At 37.3% G+C, this 18,450-nt stretch overlaps 1 protein-coding gene across 2 annotated transcripts in view; it reads left to right on the top strand.

Moving 5' to 3' along the window:
* LOC140237689 (ferrochelatase, mitochondrial-like) overlaps positions 1 to 18,450 on the top strand; it is a 73,247-nt gene that overhangs the window by 38,529 nt on the left and 16,268 nt on the right. For both annotated transcript variants that reach the window (XM_072317616.1, XM_072317617.1), the window contains exon 8: positions 371 to 478. In XM_072317616.1, coding sequence (XP_072173717.1) covers positions 371 to 478 — 108 coding nt within the window. The remainder of the gene's footprint in view (positions 1 to 370; positions 479 to 18,450) is intronic.

The following is an 18,450-nucleotide window of genomic DNA, read 5'->3' as shown; positions in this document are numbered from 1 at the left end:
GTCGGGTGGCCAGATGGGTGGTTGATCAGTTGGGTGGTCAGTTGTTCGTTCCATCGCAAAATTTGTGGAGCAAACTACTCGCTTATTTTTTTAGCACTTTACCTAAGATTTGGCAAGCGTAACCCCATCATAGGAAGATGTGCAAGACACCTTTTTCATCAGTATCAAATAATGCATTTCCTTGTTAGTGACATATTTTATAAAAATCATACCAATGTGTTGAGGATCAGACTATGCTCTCGGGTATAGTGCAATTTGCCTGAAACTCAGCACATATGATCAGTGTAATGTGTAGTTGTGCAAGACACCTTGTTTGCGTCTTGTTTTTCACATATTTCTTCTGTACATCATGGATTTGTTTCTTGACCAGGTTGTTAACCGAGGTGATCCATACCCAGCGGAGGTTGGTGCCACTGTGCAGAGAGTGATGGAGAGACTGAACTTCTCACATCCATACCGGCTGGTCTGGCAGTCCAAGGTAAGAGTAGGATCAAGTATGGCTGCAGCGCTATTGGTGTATGTCTGTGTAGTCAAGAAGTAACACAAATGATGTAAAAAATGATGTACATCGTGCATGTAGTTATATGATCAAGCCATTTTTAAAATGTCGCTATAGATAAGGTTTTTCCCTTCCAATTATTCATATCACTTTCCTACTTGTCTCCCTGGTCCATGTGAACTGGAGGAGACTTTCGATTCAGCTGTGTCATGCTACCGTCATGTCACACTTGTGTGTGCAGTACTGGCCATGTTTTTTGATAGATTTTATTCAAATTCAGTGTGGATGTGTATCATATTAAAAAAAAAAGTAGCCACCCATAGCTTTTCCTGGCAGCGCCCTTGCTTGTTTCGTCTTTATTATACACAAAAATTTGATTTTTTTTTTTTGAGGGTCTGCTTGTGTGCACTTGACTGGCAACATTGCTCAACAGAATTTGTTCTAGTTTTATGCAGAGAATTATCATGGTAATATCTGATGTATTCTTGCATGATTGCTGTCCCAAATGTTTTGCCTTCTAAAGGGTCAATGGCACCCACCATGTTATCTTTCTTGTGAATGCTCTTCCGTACACATTCCCAGATAAATTTTCTTTAAGACTTGTATGGAGGTGCATCCTTGTGAAATGTAGCCCCCTTAATGTTTTGGGGGACGCTGCTCCCAGTTTCGCGCCTTTTATAGGATCAAAATAAGAGTCATATTTTGATCAGTGTCTTGTGTTTGGCCATGCACACTTCCATTGTATAGCAAGGGATATTTCTTGTTACTGGCACTCCTTCACAATGTGTACTTTAACCGGTTCCCTCTGCAATTTTGTGAGAGCCGTCAATGCTGCCAAATGAGATTCTTTTTGCCCATTGACAGAAAACGGACAGATTTGTCATCAGCCTGTGCGAAAGCAGTCAAGCATTGCATGTATCCCCTATACACAGTCAACTGTCTGTACCATCGAACAATGCAAAATATCGATCGGACATATGGTATGAATAGAACATGCGCTAATGGGCTCAGGAATTCTTTTGTTATACACTATGGCCCGAATTCTCAAAGGTGGAATAACTTTATTACACCACTTATTCTGCCGATTTATTACGCCTCTTATGCAAATCAGGCCCTCATGACGTAAAATGACGCGATTTATTCCCCAGAATCTATTATCAAAGGTGGAATAACTTATTCCAGCTTTGAGAATTCGGGCCTATAAGAACACCCAAATGGGGTCAGCAGAAATAAAAATCTAGTGAGCTCAGCCTTGATGGCTACGTATGTCTTCATACAAGTTTTGTAGCAAAACAATCACACTATTACATTGGAAAAGGTAAATTAGACAAGAATACATGCAATATTGAACCAGAAAAAAGGAACAGATACTGATAGAAGAAACTCTAATCTTTCGATGAAAGTGATTTTTCTCATCAGCATAACACAAATAAATACAAATTTAGGCCACTAATGTAGACACTCATGTCTGCATTTTGGGAACCTGGTATACCAGGCTCCGATAAGGAACAGGTTATTGAATGTCAAAGTGCCAAGACACTTTCAGGCGATGTAGTCTGTATGATTTTTTTTTTTTTCGTAGCAGATTGACTGCAAAATCTGAAAGCCAGTTTTCACAAGTTAATGAGTACTTTAGCTATCATTGTCTTTTGTCAGGGTAAAGTGCTTCCACACTTTTTTTTTTCTTCTCCGACTATTGAAACTTTCATCATATGTTAAATTTTCCTGTGCTACAAATTTACTGTACTCTATCTCACTGTTTGTATTTGTTGTGATAGAAATCATACTCTTTTCGTGTGTATGATGGTGCGGTGTAAATTTATTTGTGCATCAAAAGTACATTGGAATGTGAAGTACATCTCTGACATCACTGGCTCATATCATTTTAGTAGTTAAGGCATACTGCTGTCTCAAATTATACTGCTGTCTCAAATGCAAGGTAACAATACTAAGAATGATACACGAGTACCGGTATGAATTTCTACTCCCAAACTACGTTATATATAGAATTAGCCACAACATACCATTACATTGGTTAGTCAAATACCAACCAGTGATTTTATAAGCAGAATTCACATGAAAGTGGACAATTTTAGTGTTCTTCCATTGGCAAAATATTACAAGATGGGTATTGTTGTCACATGGGAAAACATTATTTATATTTTTGATAAATGGTATTCAACAGTACCAAAAAAATATGGACTATGTTATTTTCAGCATAGTCAATAAAATTAATTTTTGCATTCTACACAATGCTAAAACCAGAGTGGCTGATGATTTGCAGCGTGTACAGAAATATGAAGTACACTGTAGGGAAGCAGCACATACTGACACATCTAGGCAAATTATGGTTTGCACTGTGCCCGCATGAGGCACTGGAGCTGTATTGTGCATATGTGTGTAAATATATGGTTAATGGTAATTATATAAAAATGGCTTTCACAGAAAAATCAGATTATGCAGGAATATCATGTTATTCTTACAATTCTTTGACATACAGTACTGCCAATAATGATTTCTGTTGTCAAGAATATACAGCATGTTCTAATCCTATAGTTTGAAATGTAACTTGGGGAGGTTACAAGCCTCATTCATTAGCATGTCAAAGCCTTTGTGGTCATTCTGTTGGTTTCCTCCCATGGTAGTCATCATCTACAAATGTAATATTATACTTATTAAACCTTTGCAAAAGTTGCCTACACTAGGGTTGTCACATATTTCACATTTTAGTAGTTAAGGCATACATGCCTTTGTATAGACAGAAATTTTTAAAAGACTCACCCGGGTAGTTTTCATGTCCTGTATTGTACACTTACGTCAAAAATTTGATTGCATGTACTGTATGAGCTATTATTTTGGCATAAAGACACGTTTGCGAATGAGGAGGTCACAGACATTTTCGCAAGATGTTGTTTTTCGCGAATTGACACCGAGACTATCATACGTGCACTATTACCCTTGTATGGCGAGATTTTTGTGTGTTCTTAAATTCGCAGTCCAACAATGATTTGCAAAATTTGTGAAAATTAAACCCTCAGGAAAATAACAGCTTATGCAGTAAGCTAGCACAAAAGTTCTTTGTTGATATTACTCTGACAATGATGAACATATTTTTGTACACTTCCTTCTGGATCAGCATTCTCATTCATCTCAATTCATATGTACATGCTTTTACTGTATTCACATTAAAGTGCACTTCACCAACTCGAATGTGTGAAAAGATGCCTGCCAGTATGATTACTCATGTCCCATAGGCAGTATGGTCACTGTGCAAGGATTGTAGGCAATGTGTGAATCTGAAGCAATTTCTTCCATGGTCTAGCAAGGTCTACATCCATCATTTTGATGTCAATATGACTTGTATGTGATATTATTTTGGTCAATCAACATATGTTGATTTCTTTCAGTCTCACGTTACCTTTAATAGAGGTACAGAAGTCCTATTTCTAACAGTCGCTCATACGAGTACTAATTATGACACTTCACATACTACAGGAGTTTCCTAGTGTTTTCTAAAGACTTTCTACATTAAGGTGGGTTCCCACTGCTGATCAGATCAACTCGATCAAGTCCGAACAAACGTGATCACCCCATTTACCCTTAACAATCTTAACCAAATGTTTGATCATTACTTGACCTTTTACAACCTATATCCAACTATTCACAACTTCTGCATGATGTGTACGCGACACTGGCTTCTACCTCTACTCAACCCCACAATCCATTAATATACGATTTGTACTAGATCATATAGACCAACTCGACATCTACATGTTCTCTACACAGTCTTGACTTGAGCAGGTCTACCTGCTCATACGGGAGTTGAAGATGAATCATGCATGGGTTGTTGTTGCGCAAGTCATGATGATGTCTTGACTTGTATTCACCAGTTTATATCCAGGGGAGGGGATATACTTCCCCCCCCCCCACACACACACACACACACATGCACATTAAATATTTTCAATAAACAGTGTATTTGACTTTAAATGTTATGTTTTTATGACAATATCAATATTGTTTCAAATGTTACTTGCCAAGTCTGGAAAATGTGGCTGGAATATTACTGAAAGTATTGACCGATTCTGTGACGCGCTATGTGTATTTTTGGCATGGGCAGCGCCATTACTGCGGTGTCTCAGCCGACCCCCCCTTCCCACTCCCCACCCCTCTCCCTACATTAGCACGCGCGCAGAATGAAAAACTGATGCATGGTTGCTTTAGCCAATGGGCGTCTCGTACTGAGTGCGCGAATGCTTGCTTAGTGCGCGAATGCTTGCTTAGTGCGCGAACCTTTGTTACAAGTGCGCGATAAACATGTTGCCCGGGGGGTGGGGGAGAGCATGGGGGGTCGGCTGAGACACCGCAATTTGAGCTCATGGCTGCGCCCAGTGCCATAAAATGTCTGCTGCCCTCAACGAACCCGAATCGGTCAATAGGCCTACACGTATCATAGCAAACTTTCTTTTCTATCAACGTGTCTCAATTTGCTAAATGTTCATTTTATTTATACCCCCACATACACAAAGTGTTTAAGGGGGTATATAGGAATCAATGTGTGGTCGGTTGAGCGGTCGGTTAGGCAGTCATTTGCAAAGTTTTCCATTGTAAACTTCGTGTACAGTTTTTAAGCAATTTAGATGAAACTTAGGGTACATTATGACATTGAGGTGTAGATGTGCAAGACATGTTCTTTGTGTTTGTTGGAGAAAGTGTTGCCATGGTAACCACAATTTTCCCAAAATCTTGAGGAGCAAACTACTTCCACAGTATTTAAGCAATTTATTTCAGATTTGGTATGTATAATGATCTATTGGTGTAGTAATGCAAGACCCTCTTTGTGTTTGTACCTGACAAAGTGTTGCCATGGTAACTACATATTTTCTTGAAAATCTTCTGGATTGAACTTCTTCCACAATTTTGAAGCAATGAACTCAAATTTGATGGGCATTATGGCACTGAGGTATAGATGTGGAAGACATGATATTTGTGTTTGCCAGACAAAGCGTTGCCATTAGTAACTACAATTTCCCCAAAACCTTATTGCACGAACTACTTCCACAGTATTTAAGCAATTTATTTCAAATTTGGTATGTGTAATGACCTAAGGTGTAGTTATGCAAGACATGCTTTGTGTTTGTACCTGACAAGGTATTGCCATAGTAACTGCATATTTTCTAGAAAATCCTGTGGCGTGAACTACTTCCACAATTGTGAAGCAATTGAAATCAAATTTGGTGGACATTATAACATAGAGGTATAGATGTGGAGACCTAATTTTTGTGTTTGCCAGACAAAGCATTACCACGGTAACCACAATTTTACCAAAACCTTGACATTTGGGGATTTCTACATAAACTTGGGATGTACAAAAAAGAGCACGGCAGACCTGATCAAACTCATAAGGTTCTCACAAGGTCCCACACCCATACACACACACACACACACACACACACACACACACACACACACATATGCACATACACACATAAACAGAACCTTTAACAAACCCTGGTTCAATTCTTCTTCTTTTTTATAGGAGTCTGAGCTGCTGGAGCAGGGGTATTAATCACCTTTAGTAATAGTTCTACAGATGTAGTTTGTTTTATTGAACTCTGTTATGTGGGTGTGCATCATTTGCACATTAGGCTACATCATTCACTAGAAGGGATTTACATGTACACTGAAGGTTGTTTGTCATGAGAAATTTGGTGTTAATAAAAATGAAATCGTACCTGTAGTTTTAACATTACAGCAAAAATAGTCATCTTTTCCTGACAACATAATACAGTTTAAAAAAAAAAATCTTTGTGTTTTAATGACTTTAGCTTTACTATAAGGCAAAGCTATTTTTTCTTTTGAAAGTACCCTTAACTTGAAGTGTGCATACAATAAGATATTGAACCCTTCTGAGTTAAGTTATACAGTCATAGTTTACTTTTTGTGAGCTTTGAATTCTTTGGAATACTATTTCCAGTGCTGTCTTTTGGCAGTACTTGTTACATTATGAATACAGTTTGTTATTCCAAAAGTATGTGAAACCTTTGTCTTTACAAGTCACTTGTATTGCCTATCCTTGATTATGGGATAGCAGCTTGGTTTGTTCATGCCAGGAAACACATTGATGTGTTGCAAGAAAGTTTAGAGGAGGGCAAGATGTATGATCTTGCACCAGAGGCAGCAAAAAATGTCTTCTGAGGAAAGGTTGCAAGTGCTAAATTGGTACACTCTTGAATTGGTCGAGTAGTGATCTACAGCAGTTGCAAAGTGATCAAGTTGATCATTAGATTGAACCTGAATCAAGTTAATCGGGAACCATTCGTGCCATACTTGAGTATAGATCGGGATAATCGTTTCTCATTCGTAACGTGACTGCAGCAGCATATTTTTAGGAGTTTGAAATCTTGCCATGTATCTGCGGCAATCACAGCCCGTCATGTTTTACCCATCCAGTCCAGTTCCCCCCCCCCCCACACACACACACATTTTTGTCTCATTGCTTGCCCATAGTAGGTTAGTAGGTTCCCACCACACACAATTTTATTTATCCATCATGAATTTAATGTACTTGAGAATGATTTCAGTTTTGATTCTGTGTCATATAAATGCTATTTGTATTATGCTGCACTTATAACTTATAATTCATGTGTTACTTTACATTGTCATGGGTGGATGTTGTAAACACAACACTGTATGATTTGTGTGGAAACTTAATAAATGAAATTAAATGAAAAAATGGTGGTCTTAAATGTGGCTGCTGGGGACATGGTATGGTGTTAACATAGTTTAGGCAACTAACAGTTTAGTTAGGGGGCACTGTGGTATAGTAGATAAGACTCCCGTCTCCCAAGCAGAGGACTCAAGTTCAATTCCCGCCCAGTGCTTGCATCCTTGGACAAGATGATTTTACTCACCATGCCCCTCTCGATCCAGGTGTATAAATGGGTACCTGGGAACACTAGGGTAGTAATAATGGCAAGCCCTCTGGTAGAGCAGTGGCACCACTGAAGAGGCTACCATGGATAAGAAGACTTGATTATTATGGTCAGCATCTGGTATCAACGAGGCACATTGTGGCAGACAAGGAGAAGTAGCAATGTTGAAAATGAGAAAAATTATGGTAATCTCAAGTTTCCCATGTTCTCAGGAAACAGATACTAGTTGTAATCACATTTGCAAACTATTTGTATAATAATGATAGTGGTGTCATCACCTAAAAACTCTCCCATTAGTATGTTATAAATTGAAAAAAGAATAACATTTGGCAGTAATTTGCAACTAGAGTCCCTCCCCTCTTCATTGCCAAGTTGACATTGACATTTTTATGCAAAGGATATTGCTTCTTCTTTTTATGCCTCTGCCACGAAGTGGTGCCGGAGGCATTATGTTTTCGTGTTGTCCGTCCTTCCGTCCGTCCGTAATGAATTTTGTGGACAGCGTAACTAAAAAACCTTTTGAGGTATCCTAATGAAACTTGGCATGTATGTGTATTAGGGGGTGATGTTGTGCCTATCAACTTTTGGGTGCACATGCTCAAGGTCAAAGGTCAAGGTCAAATACGTAAAATTTCACTATTTTCACCATATCTATGCAATGCCTGAAGATATTTTCTTGAAAGTTAGTGTATACATGTATTACGCAATTAATATTCTCTGGAGAAAGTTTGGGGTCATGAGGTCAAAGGTCAAAAGGTCAAGTAAGAATATCAAAATTTCACTTTTTTCTTCGTACCATAGAAATTGTTCAAGGTATCCTCATGGAACATAGTATATACATGTACTGACTGGCAGTGATTATCTAGAGAATTTAGAGTCCATGGGGTCAAAGGTCAGGGTCAAAGGTCAAGGGCAACAGTTCAAAATTTTACTATTTCCCTCATATTTATTCAATGCCAGCAGGATTATTTTTTTTTTTTTACACTTGGTGTATGCATGTATAACCCAATAGAAATTCTCTGGGAAGTTTTTTTTTTTCTTCTTTTTTTTTTTGCCTCAAAGGTCAAAAGTTAAAGATCAAGTAAAAGTGCTGAACTAACTTTTTCCTCCATATCTCAGAAGTGGCTCAAGTTATCTTGAAACTTACTACATATTTATGCATGTTCTGCCTGACAGTGATTATCTTATGAATTTTAGGGTCAAAGGCCTGATGAAAATGGTGACAATTTACTATTCAATACAGAAATTGCACTTTTTCTCCATACCTTGATATTTACTCAATGCATAAACTTATGAATGGGTCAAAGTCAAGTTAAAGTCTCAAAATTCCCAAATATATGCTCTCCTATTCATCCAATTAGACCTAGGTCAAGGAAGGTGAACATTCAACACAATTGTGACAAACTTGTCATTTTAATATTTTGCCTATTTTGTGAAAATGTAATCACACATTGTCCACGTGTACTATAGACCTATTTGGAGAATCATGCATTATGGCGGAGGCATACCAGTCGCCATAACGACATTTCTAGTTTTACTTTGTATTAAATGAAGGACGTAAGCACCTAGGTAAAATAACTGTATAGACATTTGTACTCAGACCAATGAAAAACTTGCCTGCCAAGACCATCATCATTTCATCTGATTTGCCGACATGTGATTCACAACAAGTGAAAATCAAACATTCAATGACTCTCTCATTGTATATGTCCAATACTAAGAATCTTCCACAGTTAGCTGTTTTATTATAACTTTTGCATTTTTTTTAAAAAGTCAACATATATATGGAGTGGTTTTTCACTCTGAACAAACATTCCACCTAATATTTCTGTGTTTTGCTTCATATGCCATAATCCCTCTTGATCCGGGAGTAAAAGTTGGTATCTGACAGTTCTGGGTCCAAATCTTGGGTGGGGCCTTTTAAAAAAAAAATGTGATGCTTGTGCTGATAAGCTTACCATGGATGGATATGTCACATTGTTATCATTTTATCTTGTCTTGTTGTAGAAGCTGTGATGCTTCTCAGGACTTTCAATATCAAACCTTTAGAAGACTATAGATAAGCATTATATGTTATGTCCAATACAGAAAAGTCATTCATCCCTCACAGACATGGGGAAGCTGCATAAAAATATCATTAACTCACAGGAGAACGGCTGAGTTTATATTTGGAGGAAATTTATGCTCTAAATAGTTGTAATATTTGCATACATAAACCTACAAATTGATGAGTCCAATACTTCTCTCGAGAGAGTAAAATATATACTGCATTTTCAGGATTTTGTTTTTGTTTTTGTTTTTGCAGTGCTCATTTGATTAAGAAGCTAGTATTTCAGCACAGAAAAAAGGTCTCTTCTGTGATGCACAGTCAAACATTCAGAGTACCGAGGGAAGCAGTCCATCCTTTGGTGTAACATAATTTAATTCATCTTGTTGGAGTCCAGATAGATGGCTTCGGTGTCTTTTTATCCAGCATGGTAGTGTATGTAAGCATCATTAGATTCCTAAAGTAATCCCAAGGCCATCAAGGAGCAGCCATAATGGTTACTTTCACAATTTGTTTCATTACCTCTATACCAAGCTCCATGCTTTGCACCCTTTCCGCCATAAGTCTTCCCTGTCATCATCCAAATAGGGGAACATTTATTGATCATTACACCCCAATGAGTCTCGCAGCGGTGTCCTGTTCTGCTTCATTAGTATATTCCTTTTTTTGCCTCCCAATGTTTGTGTAACCTTTTCTTACCCTCTGCAATCTTAATGTGTTCATTTACATCAATAATGTGAAAAAATCAAGAAATCGCGTCTCAGAATATCTCAATAGATTTTTGTTCTTTTCCCTGTAACTTTGCGGTGTTTGTAAATATAATTGCTGCATTGTATTCATGGCTTGCATTTAATAAAGACCTTTAGCAAATAACCTTCATGAAACATGTGTTAGATTATATTAGATAAATTCATGCTATCCAGTGAAGGTATTTCTGGTGCAAATTATCTTCCGGCACTTTGATGATAAAGCATTGAGATGTAGACACTATATACAGCAAAGTGCATGATATAACTGGATTAAAGATTATCATTCATCAAACCCACATGATGTTGTTTCTGAATCATGGTTAGTTGAATGTGTTAGTGATGTAATCCATAACTTCTCCCAAGAAAGGTCACCACTTCAGCACTGCATATTATATTTTGGATGACAGTTTACTAGACTTGTTGAGCCAGATATAGTGCATCCACATTGCCTCACCCCAAATCAGTCAAACCACACAAAGCTCTAAAAATAGCAGTGGGGGAAAAAAGTCATACTGACGATGCCAGTGAGTAAAAGTAACAATTCTCTGTTTTGTATTGTTTTTTCATAATTTGGTGTTAGATTTGATTTTGTTGCCAACAAAATGAGATGTCATTTCACTTTCTCAGAGGAAGAAAAAAAGAATAAGAAAATATTTCTATACAGCTGTATCTTTATTATGTTGAACTCAACAGTAGGAACATACTAGATATTCTACTCTTCTCTTTCGATTAGAATAGTGTAATGTATTTCAGTGAGTAACAGTCATAATTCTAGCTGTTTCTCATAGTTTGGTTTTGGTGTTGATTTTGTAGCCCACAAAATGAGATGTCATTTTACATTTTCACTTTTTTGAGAAAGAAAGGAAAAACAATCATTTCCACACAGCTATATCCTAAGTAGGTTATAGTAATATACAAAATGCAAATACATAGTTGTAATAATTGCCAATCATGGCATTCTTTTGATTGTTGTACATTTGATATAGCTGAACAATACAATAGTACAATATGTACAATCTTTTGTAATGATAATTATAATAATGATTATAGTTATGATAAATAAAGATTTCCAATGTGGTAATGAAATTCAAAGGCAAATATATTGATGATGATACAAAAGCTTTCCATACTCACATTCCTCTTTTGTGGTTTCATAATTTACAGTGTATGTCTTGCAATGACAAAACAAATTGCTGCCCTTTTCAAAGCTTTGACAGCTGTAGGCTGTAGTGTTCAATTCAACAACCAAAGGCTCAGATGTCCATTGGAGATGTAACTAAGTACCTCTCCCAGCCCTAGGCAATGGTGAACCTTGAAAACCTTGAAATCAGGATCGCAAACACAGAAAGTATTCAATTTCACAATTAACGTGCTCTGATGGATATGTTAAAAATTATGGGTCCTCGCATTGTATTTTTGCTTTTCCATAACCATTGTGTGGGAGTTGATTTGTCAGTTTTGTGTTTCATATTTTTTTGCTGTCAGAAACCAGTGCAGTTACTGTTTTTATATATTTAAATTCTGTTACCATTAATCACTCTTACAAGGAAGGGGGGGGGGGGGGGAATATGCTTGTTTTGAGTATGGTGTGTGTTATGTAAGATACTCATGTACTGGATTGTAAAGAAGTGTCTCTGTTTGTTGTTCCCTTATCAAAATGATGTTGTTTGATAAGTAGTTGATACTTTGTATAAGAATATTTGTAAACAATATTTGATTCTAAGATGTTCATCTGATTTTGATTATATTATTGTATTGATTTTCAAAAGACAATCTGCATGCTTGGTATCTACATTTAATGTTACCAGATGTGGAAGTATTTACCAGGGGCAGGTCCTCTTCAAATGAACATTCTTCCTTTCCGTTATAACAACACAAAAAAGGGTGAAACAACAAGCATCTTTTGGGTTTCTCATCTCCAAAACTGGTTACATTTAGAAGCCAGCAAAACTAGCATGGGGATGATCAATTTAATTACATTGTTACAATCATGATTGATATCTTTCGGGATGATGCAATAGATGTGACAGTTGTTTCTGTCATTTTTCCCCCTTGGGCAAATCAAATCATTTCTCATGTGCAGAAAATTGTTAGTAAGTTATGCAATGCTAATTGCTAGGGTTTGTAATTTTGATAAAATTACCTGATGATCTAAATTTCATCGAATAGTAAATCCAAAATATAGCATTTCCTTTTGGCTTCCAGAATAAGTCTTTGTGTGAAGAGCAAGACTTGGCAAAGAATTAGATTAACCTCATAGTCAGCAAACTGAAAATAATGTCAGATTATATCAGCCATTAACCATTTTTTCTCATTGAGCCTTAAATCATGCATGTGGACATTCACATTTTCAGGGTCACCAACTGTTCTCACATGACAGTCATGTCCTGGCTTAATGCAAGAGTTGTAGTCAGGATGTGTGGTGTGTCTATGGATACCTTGTCAATCAACCTTGTTCATAGCTCAGCACACACACTTCTTGAGAGCATCCTGATAGACCTGTTGGACATACTGGTATCTGTTTTTGCTGGAGAATTACCCAATGTTCAGCAAGTGTTAAATTTTGTCTGTGGCCCATAGTTGTACGAGTCAAGCTGTTTTTATCATCCAATACATTGCCTATAACTTTTTTTTTCAGTCAATCTTGGAGGCTATTGCCTCCCTAAATCCTTTGCATTAAGTTACATCAGGGACATTTGTGCACCTAGATCTTACCCAGGCCAAGAGATAGTTGGTAAAGTGTGGACATCTAATCACCCGTACTAAATATGCCGATTGTAAAACCTCAATAACAAAAAAACAAAAAACAAAAACACAACATAATAATAATAATAGATTCTCTTGTCACCAAACTCAAAAGTTATTTCTTTGCTTTAGGTTTGTTTTTTAATCAGATGATCAGAAAATGTTCTTTGTAGACTCTTTGAAGACTTTTTGTGGCAGCTCATTGTGAGCTACCATAGAGCTTACACCTACGTAATAGAAAGACTGTTATAGAAGATTCAGTGTGACTCAGGTATAGCAAATCACACCACATATCAAATGCCTGTGTGTGGAAAATCTAATCCAAACTGAATGGTCGTCATAGAAACATAGTTGTGCACGTATCTTCCAAGGGCAGATTTGCCAAGGTCTCTTTTTAATGAACTAGGAATTATTGTTCCACCAGCTTTGTTCATGACACATAGTAATATACATGTAGACTGCAAATATTGTTGCATTCACTGTATTGCCTAAGTGACAGTTCCTAAAGGTGAATGAAAAGGGAATTCTTTTCTTCTTTGTTTTTCTTATGTCAGGCTTTTAATGGTACTGTATGTTTCATATCATTATAAATCTTGTAGAGGAGAATATGTAAATTTGTATTGAGTGAGACTTTTTTCTAGAGAGTGAGCACTTTGAAAGATTTGGTAATAAAGTCAAACAAATGTAAATAATGTCAATTCCACAGAGAGTTTAACCCGTTGAGGATGGGCTGATGCTACAACATATATTTCCCATAGGCACCTGCCCGAGTGTACTCCGGCCTCGTCAGATTTTAGTTTTAGAACAAGGTGTTAGTTTTAGGACACAGGTTTTAGGACACGGGTTTAGTCAGGGCAAGGTGGCAGGCACGTGCAGCCTAGAGTGGATATTTCAGTGGGCTGGATACTAGTTACTTGAGTCTCCACAACATCTCTTGGATTGTAGCCGAGTCTGTGGGGAGTCATGGGAGAATTGAACATGTTCATTTTTTTTTGGAAAACTTTTCCCTTTTTCCAGTTGGTCTCAGAGAGATGTCTCTGCTATGTCTCTGCAACTTCTCCTTAGTCGCGACCAAGTCACAGAGACTAATTTGTCAGAGAGGTCTCTGGGAGGTCCCTGTGACCTTGCAGAGACCCCCATTGGAGATCTGCCGGAGATGTTGCAGAGATGTCTCTGCAACTGAGAATATATTTTAGAGATGTTGCAGTGGCATCTCCATGACTTTTGGTCATATAAGTTATCAGAAGTCACCCTAGAGTCACCCTCTTGGTGAGAGCACACACCATTTTTTTGTCTTTCAAGTCGCAGGAGTCACAGTAGGTTGTCGCATCAACATCTCCTCTACAGCAAAATAGGCCCTTAAGCATCCAACCAGAATGCTTTCCTTTTATGATGACATATGAAAAATGTTGATTGCAAATGATATTCAGGCTGCATTCATGCGAAACTAGAATTGCGTTTCTAAACGCGTTTAGTCGCTAAACGTGTTTAGCCGTTTCAAAACGCCGATCTGAAACGCGGAAAAAAAGGCGTTTTGAATCATGGTTCTGCCAGAATCATAATCACAGAAACTGCATGAACGCAACCGTGATTTCAATCATGATTCTGGACGTCATTGTGCGCTGTGCGCATGCGTATCTCATGGGGTATCCCGCGGCTTCTGGTTCTGTTCGCGTGCTTGTGTACGTCATATGAATCGTGTGTTTCGGTACCATACCTGCACTAGTTTGTTTACATCAAGACCATACACCGATTCTATGCCAGTATCTAGCTGTTTATTATGATAATACATGTAATTACTCTCCGATTGAGTTGATAATATAATGGCTGCAGCTGTGTCTACCAAGGGAAACAATTGGAGAGACGAAGAATTAAGATTATTCCTCGATCTGTGGACAGAGCCTGAATGCCACAGCTTATTGGAAGGTATTCACCAAAATAAAAATGTAAAGGCCTACAATAAACTGACTGATCAGTTGGCAGAAGGATTTAACAGGAGGCCAGGCTCGAGTTGCAGAGACAAGGTCAAACTCCGCAGTGCGCTGCGCAATGGCAAAGGATGAGCTGAGCCAGAATCAGCATTGCGCAAGCCCGCATGAACGCTCTTCCGCGGAGACCATGATTTGAAACGCCGTTTTGAATCATGATTCATGTTTGTGATTCTGGCTACGAAATTCGCATGAATGCACCCTCAGTCCACGAGCAGATATACATTAATACCTGTGGTCTTTAATACTCAAACACACTTATAGTTGGGGAAGTGAAACAATTGTAATAGATTAGAACTTATGGATAGTGGTCTTTATTTGCCGATGCATTTTCTCCATGATTTTTGAGGTTTTTTTAATTGTGGGAAACTGCTGTGAATGTAGCAATATTAGTAAAACATATCAGTGAAGCTTGTGAAAAATAATACAATCAGTTGCAGGTTCAAATGTTATGAATTTTTTGAAGTTTTGGTGCAGCCATTGCACAAAGTGTTTTAGTTTTGTCAGCAATGGCTGTACCAAACTTCAAAAGTTCATTACTTTTGAACAGATCCTCCAATTTTCCTCAAATTTCACTGATGATTCTGCTATTGCTGTATTCCCTTATTTCACATATAAATTTAGGTTTCATTCTCCTTTAAGGGCATCAATTTGCAGAGGATATAAAGTAATGTAGTCTACACACAACAACAACCCCCCTCAATCAAAATGGCATAACTTTTGACGGAACAGGTTTTGAGCAAAATCATTTGGCAAGGATATTCATTCATACACTTTATTGAGTAACTTCTGTTTGAAATTGAGAATGATCTGTTGAATGAGTGAGCACACACTAAAGATAAAGTGGTCACTTTTCAAAAGTCACAATAAAAGTTGTTTCCAGGGGTCTGTAAAGCATTCTTTTTCTGGTCATAAAATATTGCTGTTGTTGAATCATTCTTATTCTCACACAGAATTGGTTCATAAGTGCAGTAATACCCCCACCAAATTATTTGCTCAAATACTTTTTGTCTGAAAGTTATGTTATTTTTATTGAGGGGGAAGTTACTTTTTTGTGAATATATTGTGTCAGGTGTAACCTTGATACCAAATGTCACTGAACAAGCATAAGCATTGACAGGATGATGGTTTGTTGTGATTTAGAGAAAGATTTTCATCAGCCCAAGAGTAGAGAATAAGGCCATAATTAACTTTATGTGCAAGCTGTACAAGAGCAGTCAACATTGGAGCATACTTGGACAATAGTTTACAAAAACTTCAATGCTCACTGCTGATCAGTAGACAGTAAAATACATTGTCATGCCTGGCTGCATATCATTTATGTGTAAAGTGTATTTGAAGTCATGAAATCATTGGTGTGAATTTCAAGAAAGATGGAAGTTGTAACAATCTACAAAAAAGACAAAATGCATGACTGTATACCTGGCAATCACCAACCATCACTATAACTCTTCATGTTAATGCTTCAATTGCTCAGGTATTTGCTCTCTGCTTTGCAAAGTTCACTCACAGTTGTTTCATGTTTTCTATTGTTTCCAAGTCAATTCATATCTTTTATGAATCACTGTCTCGGTTGAGAAGGTGAAAGACAAGTACTGATATCCTATTATTTCATCACAAATATTTGAATTGAAGATCAAAGCAGATGTATATCTGTTGATGTCATATTTATTCATTTCAGGAATTACAGTTTATGCCTACATATTACAACATCGTATTTGATTTCCTTAGCAGCATACATGTAGTGTAGAGTGACTTGGTGCTGGATTAGACAACACTGTTTATTTAAGCATATTCACAGAGGTGTGAAGTCATTTTAGTATTTCAAATGAATGCTTTTCCTTAATATGCAACTGTGAAAAATTCTGTCCCTGAGGAGTTATTGTTCAATCAAGGATGCATATCTGTTACTATGAAAAATGCCTCTGAAGGCCAAGTACCACACATATGCTGTACGATTGGTGGCAATGGACATCGTGGATATACATGCATTGTTGAATTCTAGCGTGGATGATGTAGTTATTCTACTTGTCATGATGGATAGATTGATATGTTCACTGAGGCCAGAGATGGTGTTAAAGGGTATCTTTACAGTGATACCACATTTGCTCCTGTGACAATTGTTTCAGTCATATTTTCTCCGAGGACTTAGGGTTATGATAGGGTTTTAGGTTTAGTTTGATGTGAGGACTAGGACTAGGGTTAGGGTTATGTTTGTGGGTAGAATTTATGTTTGGCTTAGTGTGCAGGTATTCGTGGGAGCAATTGTCGCAGGAGCTAGTGTCATGGAACCATCTTTACAAGTTATTATTATTATCACCTGCCCAGCAGAAGGCCTCTTGCATAAAATGTTGACCCTAAAGGCAATTTTGGTCTGCTGCATAATTTGATAATTTTACAGTTTTGAAAGCTCTTTCATATAATGGTTTGTGACATAATGGTTTGTGTGTGGTTTGTGACATGATGTGATATGATTTTATAGTTTTGAAAGCTCTTTCATATGATATAACCATTTTTTTTTCTTGTAATTTTTTTTAGCACGATGCCTTGGCACCCTTCTGCCAGTCAGGGGACATTATATTCACTTGTATGCTTTACATTGTTCACTTCCTTATAAAGAAAATATATACATATATAAATATTTTTTTTTAATATTAGCCAAGTATCTAATGTAGACACCTCTTCCTTGACACATGTATTTTTGTTGCAGAGAAGAAAATGCCCTTGTGGGTCAGTTCTTGCCATGTGAGCAGGCATTATTATGGTTGTTGAGCTGTTTTTCCCCCAAAGAAATTCTCAAAATTTGCACTACATTTGAAGCTGGGAGAGAGGTTGTTTTGATGATGAGTGTATTCATCGACTTAAAGGGCTTGCCTTCTGAGTGAACATCAAGTCTGTTTTTTCTTCCTGAAACTGATCACTGAGAGAGTGTGAGAGGGACAAACAGAGGGACAGTGGGAGATAAAAAGAGCCAATGAATAAATCATCACACACAGGAAACAGACTGTAATGTGAATGACCAGCTATGAAGTTCAGTGAACAACTCACTTGTCTGGTACTCCTGCAGTATACCAAACGAGTCAGTTTCATGTACTGTAAAGCATGATATTTTTGCAGTATGAATTTTTTTGTAAATTTTAGCTGACAGGCTTTTTCGCAGTATTAAATTTTTGCAAATTTTCACTGGCATTCAACACATATAGTAGTGTAGACAAGAATTTTGGCATGCATTTTAATTTTCTGAATTTTGACTCTTGCAAAATTTGCGAAATTAAAATGCACACAAACATTCCACATTTTACAGTATATTATATCAAGATTGAAAAGGATGCTTTGAATCTGCATGATGGGAAATCATCTAATTTTGCAATGTGAAGTCGTTTTCATTCATTAAGTCAATTGAATATTCATGTCATTGAATAAGGTTGTCAGTGCAGTATTCAGAAGTAATGATGACTGCATTTGCCTGATGGACTTTTATATGTGC

The sequence above is a fragment of the Diadema setosum genome, chromosome 14, assembly GCF_964275005.1.
Source record: "Diadema setosum chromosome 14, eeDiaSeto1, whole genome shotgun sequence".
Taxonomy (NCBI): domain Eukaryota; kingdom Metazoa; phylum Echinodermata; class Echinoidea; order Diadematoida; family Diadematidae; genus Diadema; species Diadema setosum.
This window is presented reverse-complemented; position numbering and strand designations above follow the sequence as displayed.